The sequence below is a fragment of the Carica papaya genome, chromosome 1 (genome assembly GCF_054855325.1).
Source record: "Carica papaya isolate Zhongbai chromosome 1, ASM5485532v1, whole genome shotgun sequence".
In the NCBI taxonomy this organism is placed as follows: Eukaryota; Viridiplantae; Streptophyta; class Magnoliopsida; order Brassicales; family Caricaceae; genus Carica; species Carica papaya.
Window position 1 is genome coordinate 30,073,576 of NC_142309.1, and position 14,618 is coordinate 30,088,193.

Below are 14,618 nucleotides of genomic sequence, written 5' to 3' on the forward strand. Positions count from 1 at the left end.
TAAATGTTAGTGTATTGAAAAGTCGAAATGTGAAAAGTGATCTTAGAAGATGGAGAAACTTGTAAGATGTGGTATATGATGATGAGATCCATGGATTGGTTAAGATATAACCATTCTAATATTAGAAATTAAGTTTATAGAACTATAGAAAAAAAAATGAAGAGTCTTGAGCCAATAAAAACTGAAAAAATTGACTCGAACAAATTCATAAATTTCATTAGGGGCTCCATTGTAAAATTCAGATCTAAACATCAATTCAGACGGAACCCATGAATGCACAAGTAAAGAAATTTCTAGTTGAGTTACGTGCTTACTTAAAAACAAATAAATCTCAGTTCCAAGAAATCATATCCTCTACCAAGACATCCGTTGAAGATGTAAAGGAAAAATAAAAAAATAATGAGAAATATATTTGACGGAGAGAGCCGCAACGAAAGGTTCTATGGTGTAGTGGTTAGCACTCTGGACTTTGAATCCAGCGACCTGGGTTCGACTCCCGGTAGGACCTTTTTTTTGTGGGGTAATATTTTCACATTGCAACTATTTGGTCACCATGTGTTTTTTAGTTTGATGGGTAAAAACTTCTTTAAACTTAATTGGATGATGATTAATTAAATATACATTTATTTAATATATATTATAGCCATTTCTATACACATTTAGTGTCAAAAGTTTGGGCATCATTTAAAAAGATAATATTTTACACACGAATTTACTATTATATTAAATTTATAATAATTTATCGAACGTAATTATAGTGAAATCGCCCATAATATCACAAGAGTTTCTCGTAAATTTTTATTATTTCATGTGTAGGGCAGTCTTTTACCCAATCTTGTCGTTCTGATTCAATAATTTATTTTAATAAATTTCTTTAAAAAAATTTTGAATTTTTTTATATTTTATATATTGATGTAAGAAATTATATACTATGACCATTTCTTGTATTTTTTTAATTTCAATGCATAATTGCATGTGTTACTTAGAACCTATTTAGATGATAGTTCAATAATGATAATATAATTTTTTTTTATTTGTTTGTACTTTTAAACATATACTATGATTTTTCACTAGTTGAATTATGGTTCTCAAAATCATAGTTTTTTTTTTTTCATTTTTTCAAACTACCGATTCGATAGTTTAATAATTTCTTTTTTTTATATTCTTAATATTTTTTATTATTTATAAAATTATCTTTTATTTATAAAATTATATATTTTTTAATCATATAATTTATTTATTTTATTATATGTATATATATTTTATATATAAATATGTATTTATATATTCAATTTAAATTTACGTACTTATATTTTTAATTATATCGATATTGTATATATATATTTATATATGTATTTATATATTTAATTATATATAAATACATGTATATAGTATTTTAATTATAAATATACATGTATGTAATATTTTAATTATATATATTTATATTTAATACTATATATATTTAAATTTTTTATTTATTATTATATATAATAAAATATAGACAAAATAGACAATTTACTCAAATATACAACTATAATATACTGTCAGTTCAAACAAAAATAACTCTAATTACTATATATTAATAGATTATTATCTAAACATAATTAAATTTAAATATTAATGAACTTTGTACGTACTACACCATACCCAACATTAATGAATCATCATGCAATCAAGCTCTAAGAACTTGTGTACACAGAGCAACCAGACACTCAGTGTGGACTAAATGAGCCAATGGGCCCAACAACATGACCCGAGATCCGGCCCACCAACATTTGGAAAGCAATTCATCGTAAAAGGCAAAAAAGGTGTATTATATATAATATAATATAATATAATATAATACACACACACACAGAGGGGTACATATATATGATAAGCGCCACCATGGTGACAGTTAAAAAAAACTGTGTTGCTCCCGCTAAAAAGCAGTTTCAGGTATTTCTTTATTGCTCTGGAGAACTGGAAAGGCGATTCGACCTTTTTTTTTTTTTTATAATTTTGAAAGGATGGCATTTCTCACACACTAACTTTCCCCCATCGTCTTCTACTTCTTTTCCATGTCTTTTACATCCTACTTCACTGTCTACTCCTAGAAGCTGGGGCCTATTTTGATTACCACAAAGAGGAAGAAGAAGAAGAAGAAGAAGAAGAAGCAAGAATGGTGAAGGAAACTGAGTATTACGATGTTCTTGGTGTGAGTTCGTCGGCTTCCGAGGAGGAGATTCGCAAGGCTTATTATGTTAAGGTCCTTTTGATCAACACATGTTTGTTTTAACGCCAAGGCTTTTTATGTTGCTATTGCAGACTTTCAATATAACGTCGTGTTCGTAATTTTCCTTCTTTGCTTTTTTTTTTCTTCTTTCTTTTATTTCTTTTCTAAATCTTGATTTTAGCTATAAATCACGCTTCCCGGTTTCTTGATGGTACGATCTGATATTCTTGAAAACTTCTTTCACTGTTCTGTTTGGTTTTAGTTTTAGACATTTAATTTATGTGCATTTAACGACATTGACGTCAGGATCAGTCAAGGGTATAGTTTGTGGATGAATGACTGACGAGTGTTGAAATTTGTGCAGGCGAGACAAGTTCACCCAGATAAAAATCTAAATGACCCTCTGGCCGCCGAAAGATTCCAGGTGAGTTCATGCTTTCTACTGGGAATTACTACTGTTCTACTTTATTTTCAGTACTGCCAAATGACAATGGTTCCTTTGTTACATATAACATTTTCCACATGGAACCAAATGAGATTTTGCTTTCAACTCATGAGATTTAATCCTATTATTGATACTTTTTTACCTCCATCTGATTCTGGGTTGCATCCGTGAGTGCATGCATACATATATATATATATATAGACACTTTATAAACTTCCTTTTCTGCGGAGTTAGTGAAAAAAATGATGCTAAATTTTGGCAGGTCCTTGGTGAAGCTTACCAAATCTTAAGTGATCCAGTGCAAAGAGAAGCATATGATAGAAATGGAAAATACAGTGTATCGAAGTAAGATTCTGACATTTGTGCACCTTCATCAGCACATTTTTTCATGTTGTTTCTTTAGCACTTAGTTTCCTTCAAGTTCTGTTTGATCAACAGAGAGCAAAAGAAAAATGACCCAGTAAGCTGATGCTTACATCTGGAGCAAGTAATCATTAGATAAAGAAGTTAGAAATTTCAGGTTTTCTATGTTTCTATTCGAGTGGTTTATAGCTCGTGGGCAACACTTTTTTATGCACTCCAAACGTAATGTACTCCAATCAAAATTAATTTTAAAATCACTTTCATTACACACGTATATTTTTCAAAATCGCTTCCAAACTTGCTATATGGAATCAACATCTATCTATTCTGCCAAGTATATACATGGAGCTCATGATATCAAAATAGATTTAGACTACTTTTGCTTTCCTGTACTTTTTGTTTGCTTGAAAATCTGTGGTCTATAGTAGTTCCTCTTCTCAAGGGTGATCTGTTCTCTAAATAATTTGATGCCTATGTTCATCAGGGAAACCATGCTTGATCCAACAGCTGTATTTGCTCTTCTTTTTGGAAGTGAGTCATTTGAGGATTACATAGGACATCTAGCTGTGGCATCAATGGCTTCTACTGAATTAGCTGGGGAGGACAACAATCCTGAAAAACTGCATGATAAATTGAAGGCAAGTAAATTCACGTTGATGACTTCCTAAACTTTCAAAATCTAGAAGTGTGTTTGTCTTTCCTTCAAGGTGATACATTAAACTAAAAGAAATGAAGTTTTCTTCTCCATTTATGCTTGGCAGTTCCATCAGCTGAGTGGATTACAGTTAGAATCATGCTGCTACTACATTTAACCTGGAAAAGAAATTTTGGATTTATGACCAAGAATAATTTTGGTCTGGATTTATATTTTTGTCAACCATGTTTAAATACAAAATTTATCTAACAGATCAAGCCTTGTTATAGCTTCTAAACATGTCCAGCGAACAGACAAAGTACTGCATTCACTTTTGGAATATAGTCTGTCATGGATACTGCTAAAAATATTTGGTGAATGCTCAAAGGTGTAGGGATGATATATTCCTGCTCTGTTATGTTTCCTAGTTAGATATTTTACGTTCTTTTACTAGCTTTATATCAAAGCAATCTCCCCTGTTCTTGGCCATTAGCTCTATTGTTCATCATGACATAGAAATGTTGCTGTGCGTGAATCCTTCTTGGTATGAGATGTGCCTGCTCCAATTTATTTCAAACTTAGCCATGACCATGGCCTAGAATCCTTTGGCTTTCTGCTGGGATCAGTTAGATTATTGGATTATTAGGTCCCTTGCTGTTTAGAAGCATTTACAACTATTTAATGCAGGCAGTCCAGAAAGAAAGAGAAGAAAAGCTTGCAAGAACGCTGAAGGATTTTCTTAATCAATACGTCCGAGGTGACAAAGAGGGATTCTTGCAGCATGCAAAATCTGAAGCTAGGCGGCTGTCTGATGCAGGTAAAATTTCTCTTTTTCATACTCTTTCTTTTCTATCCACTCGAGAGCTCTTTCTTCCTGGGACATTGTAATTATCTACTGAATGATATTCTATAAACTTGGTGATTTATCGAGTTGCTATTTATGAAATTCATTAGTTCATAGAAGGTCTGTAGCTATCGGTATATATTGATTAACAAAGCAGCATGGTGTAAGTTCTGCATAACTCGTAAGCACAAGAATATGCTTTAGAAGAAAAAGCATCAAAGTTGGTATCTGATAATATGGGACTCCTAATATATCTCCATAGATCAATTTACACAAAAAAGGAAAAAATTTGAGGTATAACTGCAGCATAAATAAGAATATGCACTAAATATCTACTTGGACACGGTTTCTACCTTGGCTGTGAATCGTAAGAAGTAAGAGATCCTTCAATTTTTACACATCATAATAAAATGCATAACATTACGTAAGTATAATTCCCAAAATCCATTTGTTTTAGGAATAAATTCAACATGCTAATGCATAAATTTGCAACTACTTGTGCAAAACTAAGTGATGATGTGAATGATTTATCTCTCGAGAAAATGTAGCTTTTGGAGTAGACATATTGCACACAATTGGGTACATATACTCGCGACAGGCTGCTCAGGAGCTTGGAAAGAAAGCAATTTATCTTGGGGTGCCATTTTTAGCTGAGTGGGTTCGTAATAAAGGACATTTCTGGAAGTCACAAATCACTGCAGCAAAAGGTATCATAATACCAAAACTAAGTTTGATGCTTGGGAACGTACTTGCTTGACTAATTATGTTGAGATACAAATTCAGGTGCTTTTCAGCTACTACAACTTCAAGAAGACATTCGAAGACAATTTAACATGGATGGCAGTGCCCCTGAGAATGATGTTGAATCACATATTCGTTTGAACAAAGAAACATTGATGAGCTCATTATGGAAATTGAATGTAGTAGACATAGAAGTAACCCTAGTACACGTGTGCCAAATGGTGAGGTTCTGTTTCTTTGGCTTGAAGAACTTGGCCATGTTTCTTATTACTTTCTTTAAATGATAGTCATTAATAAAACAAGATAATCATACTCGCCATTTCGTTTCATAATTTCCACATGAATCATTTATCTTGCCATTATATTTGATTTGTCTGCAGGTGCTACATGAAAATAATGGGAAGAAGGAAGAACTTAAGGCTCGCGCTCATGCTCTAAAATGTTTAGGGAAGATATTTCAGGTGCCAGTTTTATTACGATTTTTTGTAGGCTTTGCTGCAATTCTTGTTCAATCTTCTGCATATACAGTATTTATTTGCTGCATCGATGTTCTATTCCCAGGTAAGCAGAAGGACAATAATAAACTTTGCAAATCAACTCTGGAAATGAACTTGGCTCAACTGAAATTGAATTGATAGTTCAAGCATCACCTACTTATATTTTTCAAATTAGCAAGAAAGCCTGGTTTCCAGCTTTCTCGGAAGGCTACAAAGGATAGCCGCCTTAATGGAAAATAGAAAAAGAAAAAGAAGTTTGTCAGTAATATGGCAATAACGCGGTACCAGATGATTTCACTTTCTAATGAAGTAAAAAAGGGATTGAATGGGGTAATGAATTAAACATATTATGCCATAAAAGGAAAAGATTTTGGGAAAGAAGAAGCAAAAAAGCTATAGGGTGTATTACTGAACATTCGTTGGAGTATAGCGGCCAAGCTGATTGATGTCCCTAATTTTTTGTTTTTTCCTTGCCCATCAGGAAAAGCAAGGGCGAAATGGGGCCACATCAGGGAGGAAAAATGATACAGAAACAGATGATGATGGAAGCAGTTCTGATAGCAGTGACGAAGATGATTCACCCAGAGCGCTTTCATACCGCACGCCCATACTTACTCAGGTATGTTGCAGGACTTCATTTATAATGACTTCCATGAATGTGTTAAATGTGAAATTTACAAATTAGGAATCCAAAATCACAGTGAAAAGAGGAAGAATTTGGACAGATGGGGTGATTTGGTTTAGGATCACTAAAAGATGTTATTGACTGTTGTAGACAACTAATGACGAAAGAACTTAAGAGTTTGTTCATGCAGGGTATTGGTAGACTCTTCAGATGCCTCTGCAATCCAGCATTCGATGTGGACGATGATGAAATTGTATACAGAAGTAAATGAGGAGGGGATGATAACAGATTGCTGTGTTGTCAAAGTTTGATAATGAATACGGAAACAGCAACGAACATTTTTTCATTTGAGGATTCAGTTCTAATAGCAGAATGGCGCAAGCCATTTTGGTTTGTGTTGGATTCTGTACTGCAAAAACAGTCTGTGCAGAGACATAAAACATCGGATGACATTTTATTAAAAGGGAAGCATCAACATGACACCATCAAATGTAAAAAATACTCCTACCTCTTATTTTTAGTGCTTGCTTCATTTGTCAAACTAGTCCAAGCAAAATAGTCTGCCACAAGCTACTCCGACCATGAGACTTGGAGGTCTCTTTTTCTTCTTCTTTGCAAATTAAGCTTTATTACAGTATATGAACGAACACACCCACATATATATTGGTTTCATTTGAGTAGACTCCTGCTTTAACATATTATTCAACAAAAATATATTAAAATTCATACCCATGAAGACCCAAGTGCCAAATTTCATTTATCAGGCCATGGCAGAACAGAGAGCTAAAAATAAAAAAACTTTAACATAAGGCATGATTATTTTAGGGACACTTCAGGACATAACAGGTTTATATTTCCACTGCATAATTATCCACAATCCATAAGCAAACAAGGTAAACTTCCACCTACTTCAATTCAAAAATTTAGAGCAGACAAGCTTGGGCTTATATACAAAGCCATACAAGAAAGAAACATCTGCAATTTGCAGCCTACCTTCCAACAGAACTCTATATACATAAGGCACCCTTCTTCCTTATCTATGCCCACAAAAAGAAGAGTGTGTGCCTGAAACCTTACTTAATTCATGCCAATTAATGAGCTGGATGAGGAATGTTGCTGGCTGTGCGGTGTGCTTGGAACGCACAGGCACAATGTACGGATGTTAGGTTCAGACAGCCACTCATGACCAACGAATGCCTCCCGGAGCAGGTATGAAGTGCGGGAAATGTATCACAAAGTGCCTGAACAGCAGGTGGGGTGAGCGCTGTGCACTGGCTGATATTCAGACTCCTCAACCCTTCTTCCTCAAACCTTCCTTTCATGGACTTCCAAATCCCTGGTTTCTTCACTCCGTTCCGGGCTAGTGAATATATGAGTTCATATATTGCTCTGTCTGTGATATTTCTGCAATAGTATAGCCCAAGGGATGCCAGATGGAGACACCTGTTTGCCAAAGCAACCACACTTTCATCTGCAGTAAAATAACCAAGGTCAATGCCGGTCACATTCCACAGCTGATAATGACAGTAGCCCTTTTTAATAACAAGTGAAAAAACTCCAGCTTCTACATCAAATTATTGGATCATTGTTCTCAGCTGCCACCATACAGCTACCATTGACAAAAATAACCATACTTAACTTTTCAAGTTCTAAATTTGTTTGCAACTATCATTACTTAATGATAAGAGAAACTATTATCCTAAATAAACAAATAGATTTTCTGGGGAAAAAGTATCCTAGGGCTTAGTTAACCTTGGCCTTTTTATTTATATCCTTGTTTGACATGCAACTTGAGGCAAAAAACTTATCTGCTTCATTAATAAGGTCTTATATCAAATGCAAAGTTGCTATCCATGACAGCTTCTACATTCCAGAAAAAGAAAAAATAACTAGCAAACTAGCTTAAGTAACCTTTACCAATCCAGAAGTAGTTTTTACTGATACAAACTTTTCACAAAATATAAACTATTAGACAAAACACTAGCTTAAGGATAAAGCACTGCATCTTTGGTTGACAGCAAAATATGTTAACCCTTTAACATTCCTCAACATTTTTGCTGACAATGCCAAGCATTCTTCTTAGGACTTCAAACCCTTGCTTCGTCAGTGGCTTGATGAGGATATCAGCCAGCTGTTTTTCAGATTTGCCATATTGCAAACAGATTTCTTCATCCTTCTTTTGCTTCTCTCAAAAATGAATCTCAAAAAAATTGAAGACTATTTGATTTCCAGTCTCCATCAGACATAAAGCTTTATCTGATGTCTCTATCTTGTTTTGCAACAGTACTGCCACTTATACGACTTCTAATTCTGTCATCATACCTACTTTAAGCATATTGAGCTGGACATCCGCTTTGTCCAGAGAACGGGTCAAGTACAATAGTGGTTTGCCACATTGCTAGTTAAGATCAGTGACCTATTATATTCACCAAGGATCTTTCTTCTGCAAGGTTTAATCATATGAGATCCAACCTCTACATGATAACTTGCATAACTTGCAGGGGGAAAAGGGTTAAATGTATCCTTTTTCTTAATCTGTCATCAATCCTTTTTTTCCAAAAGAAAGAATATAGTATTAAACAGTACTAACGAGCTATAACTCATATACAAAAAACTTTACAAATCTATCAAAAATATCACTTGAGTCCCTTAAGTTCTCACAAGTACAAAGAGGATGACGCTTAATGAGAAAGCCAAAGGTCTAGAATCTAAATATCTCTTTTTTTTTGGGATAATAGAATCTAAGTATCTTTAATCCCATCAAAAATAATTCTACACCCTGAAAAGCTCTTCTATCTTTTTCTTTCCATCTAATCCATAAGGTAGCGAAATGGATAAGACCTAAGTTCTTGCCCATGGATGTCTCTCCAAGCCCATATCTCCTCTTTGACCTGGCAAGCCACAACCCACTCCACCCCAGGGAAATATAAGCCAAAGACCAAAGCTAATAAGAAAAAGGATCCTATAGGAGGAGATGCTTGACAGACTCTGCAGCTCTCTTGCATAAATAGCATCCACTCACATGCCTTTCTCCTTTTAATCAGATTGTCCATAGTTAAGATACAACTCTTTGTATTGGTCTTCCAAAACAGTTTTCATGGGAAGTCTTGGTTAGCTATTCTGCTCATTGTCAAACAGAAGTAATAAGGTTTTATCAAGACATTCCTGTTTGAACTAACTTTAAAAAATTGCTCATCCAAGGATTCAGAAAGTCTTCTCTGTATATAGTTCATGTTTACTAATAATCTTGTATTATATCATTAAGTTTCTATACTCTCATCCTTTCTAAGCCATAAATAGCACAATTATCTAATCAATAAGAATCATTCAAGAATTTTTTTTCTTCACACCTGTTTACATGTTCAGAAAAAAGACTTGCTTGTTTTTTACTTTTACCAAAAAACAAGTAGGTTAGGGTAGTTGAGTTTATAATGCAGACTACATTTCACGTTAAAGCCCATGTTAATCAAGCCTAACTCCAGATAGAAAAACATAGAGAAAGTCAAGAAGCTAGGTTCAATTTTACCAGATATATTTCATTCGAACCCTGAAACCATATGGAGCTATAATTGTTATCTAGAGAGAAATGTTAAAAAGGGAGTCAAAATATTCTGAAAAAGCATCTGGTCAAGCCAGAATAATTTGTTGGATACCCAAGTGGTTTAATTATACTCAAGAGAAAACTATAGTTTCATTAATTGGTTTTAGCCTATTTTGAAATAAAACTACTATAATTTATTTTGTGACAGTTCAGTACCTTATGGTTTCATAATTTGAAAATGAATAACTTTGTTGCTGTAGTCACAGCATATGACTTGCATGACTTAAGACTCATCTTTTACAAAGAAATTGTCTTTTTAACAAAATCTGCTATTTCTTCTTTATTCTGAAAAATAATCACCTTTGCAACTAGTCCATAATATATTAAGTCTAGAAATTACACTTCAATGTCACTATTTATTGAAAGCTATAAATTCTTCCACATAAAGCATTGTTAGAGTTTTATGGACTCTTTTCTCTAGAGTATAATTAAACTATTATATTTACTCCTTTTGTCTAATAATAAAAGCTTAGCATAATAGTGAGAGCTTAAGATATTGAACTATTACAGAACCAACTATAGAGTTGTCTAATAAATAGTTTAAACCACAAGGGGTGAAATTAATAATTTGCTTTATAATCTAAATAACTTATTTTAGACAAAAATTACAAGCATACAACAATACACACCTGTTATGCAGACACAGCCACACAAGTCGACATTCCGGAGATCAGGGCATCCATATGCTAAACTCATAACTCCTAAGTCACTCACACTTTCACACCAACCCAGATTCAAAGACTGTAATTGGTTGCAGTTGCATCCAATAGCCTGCATGTAATTATATAAATAGATCTAAGGATTTTGTCTTGTAAAGGGGCATGTAAACAAATCAATTCATTTATACCTGCAGTGCAGTGTCAGATGCAGCTTTTACACATCCACAAAGATTTAAAACTTTTAGTTTCCGGCAAAACCCTGTCAAGTATGCAAGAGCATTATCACTGAATGCGGTACAGCCACTGATGTTGAGTTTAGTGAGGTTAGGGCAACCATGGGCCAACGCACAAAGAGCGCGATCACTTAGCTTGAAGCTCTTGCTTAGGTCCAGGTCATGGAGATCATGACAATGATTTGCTATTGTCTCAATAGCAATATCCTCAATTTGTGGTTTATCTTGCCGCAGTATCAGCGTTTGCAATTTGGTGAATCTAGGAACAAGAGATAGAACTAAGTTGTTCATGTTGTTTTTGCACCTGAAAGAGAGAAAAGCAAACAACATTTCATCTTATATATCATGAAAGAAGAGCAGATAAATTTGGTAAAAGATCCAACGAAAGAAGCATAAGAATGAACAACTGGCAAAAGATAAACAATTTAACAAAGTAATATATAACCAGAAAAAGGGAATACTAAGAATGTAAGTAAATTAAATTTGACAGATATGATTTAATGATATTCCTTAAAGTCACATGTAAATATAAAATCCAAAAAAGTGCTTACCAAAAAAGTGCTTAAACAGAGGTTACGAGCATAATAACCAAATAAACATTATCTCTATATTTATGAAACAAGATAATAAAGAACAATAAGCACACATTTAAGAACCATGAGAGTAAACAACCCACTAATCAGCTTCCTAGGATGAGGATGAGCAGAAGTGATTTTGCATCATCCAGATATATGCAATCAATCTAACATGACCTGGTAAGGCCTTCAAACAAACAAAACACAATTACTCTACCCAGAATTATTAAACAATAAGCTTCAGCACGAGAAGCCAAAGCACTGAATTGGATAGAAAAATCTCTAAGGGTATTAATAAACATAGAAAACCAGTAATTATTCTTAACCTTGATCTTTGTCCGACTAGATGCTACAGTATGATATGCGTAAAACAATGAAGCATACCGAAAGAAGGGTAACAACCAAGTGCATCTAAGGTATAATTAAGCACTTAGCATCTACAACTTTAGTATCCATCAATAACTGAAGGAAACTAGCCGAGTTCTGAGGAAGAATGTGAAAAAAAGCTAACAACATCCTTCCAAGTTCCTATGCCAGTCGTGATTAGGACGATACAATTTTCCATGTTACTGCATTATGGTAACTCTTACTACATGGGACAATAATTTATTATCAGCAAAATGAGAATGTATCAATCAGCAGATTATGTTTTTTCAAAAGTAACCCTTGTTCAAGGATGATACGATTTTCATCAGGGATATGACAAGAAGTGGGATGTATAACTTATTGATGGGTAGATGCCAGAGGCCTTAATTCCTGTCTAATTTGATAGATAATTCATTGTTCAACATGACCAGCAAAATCATGATTTATAACTGCAGATAAATCCACAACAACAGGGGATCATCAAAGTGGCAATATATATTATATTGTTCTTCGTTCTCTTCCTCCAATCTTGATCTCCTACTTGAGCTCACAGAAAGCGTTACCCAACCAGAGAAAAATGTACGAAGGAGAAACAAAAGACATGTAGTAATAATAAGCCTTTTAGAAGATCAACAGGATCCTCAATAATAGGAAAACAAACCAGAAAATGAATATTCAGCAAATCCAAGGAATATCGGCATCCTTCTTGAACGAGAGATAAGATGAGAATATACACATAGACACGGGAAAGAAACATATACCACGAGAGAGACAGATGGGTCAGGCCAAAGGAAATGGCATCCCTCCACCCACTACAGACGCCAGAAGCCATGATTACTGTCCGATCATCAACAAGCGAAATGATTCTCAACAACAGCTCCATCGGGATATCCTTCCACTCAGTGATCACGACGCCCTCCATCTTCATTTTCTCAACTCCAAGCCCGTCAATAGCACCGCCAACCATCATCAACCTCTCGAAGCACAAGTTCAAGTCCACGGTACTGACTTTAGGTTCTCCGCCCATTTCGCACTCCGCCTAGCACCGCTTGCACAATTTTCCACCCGTAATTGATAAAAACTCCTCGAGTCTACTGCCAAAGGGTCATAGAGAGCGAAAGATAACAATCAGATAAGAATTCTACAAATTCCAACACCTTGGAATAAGTAAAACGTCCGATAACACGACACCTAAGCTAGAAACTTTCATACTCCATGTCTCAACCCCTGAAGACTACGCGGGATACCCAAAAAAAAAAAAGAAGAAGAACCTCTTCACGAGACCATGCATTGAACCTCACAGCTTATACCGTTAAGGAATAGAAAGATTTTAACGATAAACAGAGAGACCTTAAAAAGGAGGCAAAATTCGAAACACAAGTAGGAAATCTCCACCGCTAAGCTCAAATTTACAGTGATAAAATCAGAAACCAGTTATTAAAGCAAAATAAAACAAGCAATTAAACGTAAACAAAGATTACTACTTTTCAGCCAAGAGCAAAATGTAAAAAAAAAAAAAAAAAAAAAAAAATTAATAATCATTCATTTGCAGCAAAACAAATTAAAAAAAAAATCAGTATTAATCAAAACCAAAAACGCTCAAGTCAAAATAGCTGAGTTCAGCCGTTTTTTCTTTTTTTTTTTTTTTTCCCAATAGATCAACATGAACCAAACAATACATATACATAACGTAAAGAAATTCCTAATTGCATTGAAATTGCAGAAACAGGATTTTGATCATACCTGTTCTTTCTTCATTTTTCTTCTCTTCTTTTTACTTTCTTTTTGGCTTTCTTCAGTCTTGTGACTCGGGAGCTGTGCGAGAGCCAGGGGGAAGGCAAGGGGTCGAGGTGTTTATTAAGATAGGACAGGAGGGAAACAATCAAGCAAAGAGAAACGTATCGGGTACGAACTAACAACGCATATGGTGCCACGTGTCGTGTTCTTATACGTAGTCCGAGATGGCAAAGACGTAGGCCCCACGCATACGAGGTGGTATTATTTCAAAAATTGGAACTCAGATATAATATTATTTTTATTTTTGTAACCTTTTTTAATATATCATATTATATTAAAAAAATATTATTATAAATAAAATAAATTAAATAAAGGGGAGAAAATAAAAAGAATTTTTCCTCTAAAAAGAAAAAGAAAAAGAGAAAAATTGGATGGTCTGTAGAGTTGTGTAGGCGTGTGGAGAAGCTTCTATTTGTATAAAATCGAAGCACCGTCAGGTAGGGAGGTAGCTATTCAGGATAAGCATATAATAAAATAATGTATGCTGAATTTAGATTACGTATAAATTGTAATATATATATATATATATTTTTTTTTTCTTGAATAAGAAAAATATTTTTAAGGGATTTTAAAAATATTTTCTTAAAAAAATGTTGCGAATTTATGAGGTATGTAAGTACCATTTTGTAATTATCGAAAAGTTTTTACATTATAGGTAATAAAGAGTTCGACTTTCTCCGTATTAGGAGAATAATAAAAGAATAAGTAAATAACAAAATTTAAATACATATAACATTGGATATCGTAAAATTTAAATTGAGTAAATAAAGAATTCTATCGTGAATATTGGCTCACCCGAACAGGGTATTAAAGAATAATATATTTTAACGCTTATATTAGACGGAGTATGAGTACGATCTGTTTCACCCTTATACTAGACGGAATATTGAGAAATGATATATTTTAACATTCAAACTGAATATAATACGAGGACGATCCGTTTCACTTTCGTACTGGACGGAATATTGATGGAAGATATATTTTGACGCTTATACCGAACAAGATATAAAAACAGTTCATTAA

General features: G+C 33.9%; 2 protein-coding genes and 1 non-coding gene across 5 annotated transcripts; 2 read left to right on the top strand and 1 right to left on the bottom strand.

Annotated features, from left to right (window-relative positions):
* The first annotated feature begins 436 nt into the window (after positions 1-436).
* On the top strand, positions 437-508 carry TRNAQ-UUG (transfer RNA glutamine (anticodon UUG)). The gene has a single exon. It is a non-coding gene; the product is annotated as a tRNA-Gln (tRNA).
* Positions 509-1,836: 1,328 nt separating this feature from the next.
* On the top strand, positions 1,837-6,884 carry LOC110818192 (DNAJ heat shock N-terminal domain-containing protein). 2 transcript variants are annotated; one of them, XM_088210469.1, is made up of 11 exons: positions 1,837-1,938; positions 2,097-2,248; positions 2,580-2,639; positions 2,923-3,005; positions 3,508-3,665; positions 4,349-4,474; positions 5,050-5,208; positions 5,285-5,463; positions 5,623-5,703; positions 6,221-6,358; positions 6,555-6,884. In XM_088210469.1, the coding sequence occupies exons 2-11, from the start codon at positions 2,162-2,164 to the stop codon at positions 6,633-6,635; spliced, it is 1,152 nt and encodes a 383-aa protein (XP_088066595.1). In that variant the 5' UTR covers positions 1,837-1,938; positions 2,097-2,161; the 3' UTR covers positions 6,636-6,884. The 2 variants fall into 2 exon arrangements, with proteins under 2 accessions (XP_088066595.1, XP_088066596.1); XM_088210470.1 differs by lacking the exon at positions 1,837-1,938 and having other exon boundaries at positions 1,985-2,248.
* A 315-nt stretch (positions 6,885-7,199) lies between these two features.
* Positions 7,200-13,690, bottom strand: SKP2B (RNI-like superfamily protein). 2 transcript variants are annotated; one of them, XM_022046940.2, is made up of 5 exons: positions 13,542-13,690; positions 12,560-12,892; positions 10,813-11,161; positions 10,595-10,736; positions 7,200-7,835 (listed from the first exon to the last, which is right to left on the bottom strand). In XM_022046940.2, the coding sequence occupies exons 2-5, from the start codon at positions 12,823-12,825 to the stop codon at positions 7,456-7,458; spliced, it is 1,137 nt and encodes a 378-aa protein (XP_021902632.2). In that variant the 5' UTR covers positions 12,826-12,892; positions 13,542-13,690; the 3' UTR covers positions 7,200-7,455. The 2 variants fall into 2 exon arrangements, with proteins under 2 accessions (XP_021902632.2, XP_021902633.2); XM_022046941.2 differs by having other exon boundaries at positions 12,560-12,889; positions 13,542-13,676.
* Between the last annotated feature and the right edge of the window lie 928 nt (positions 13,691-14,618).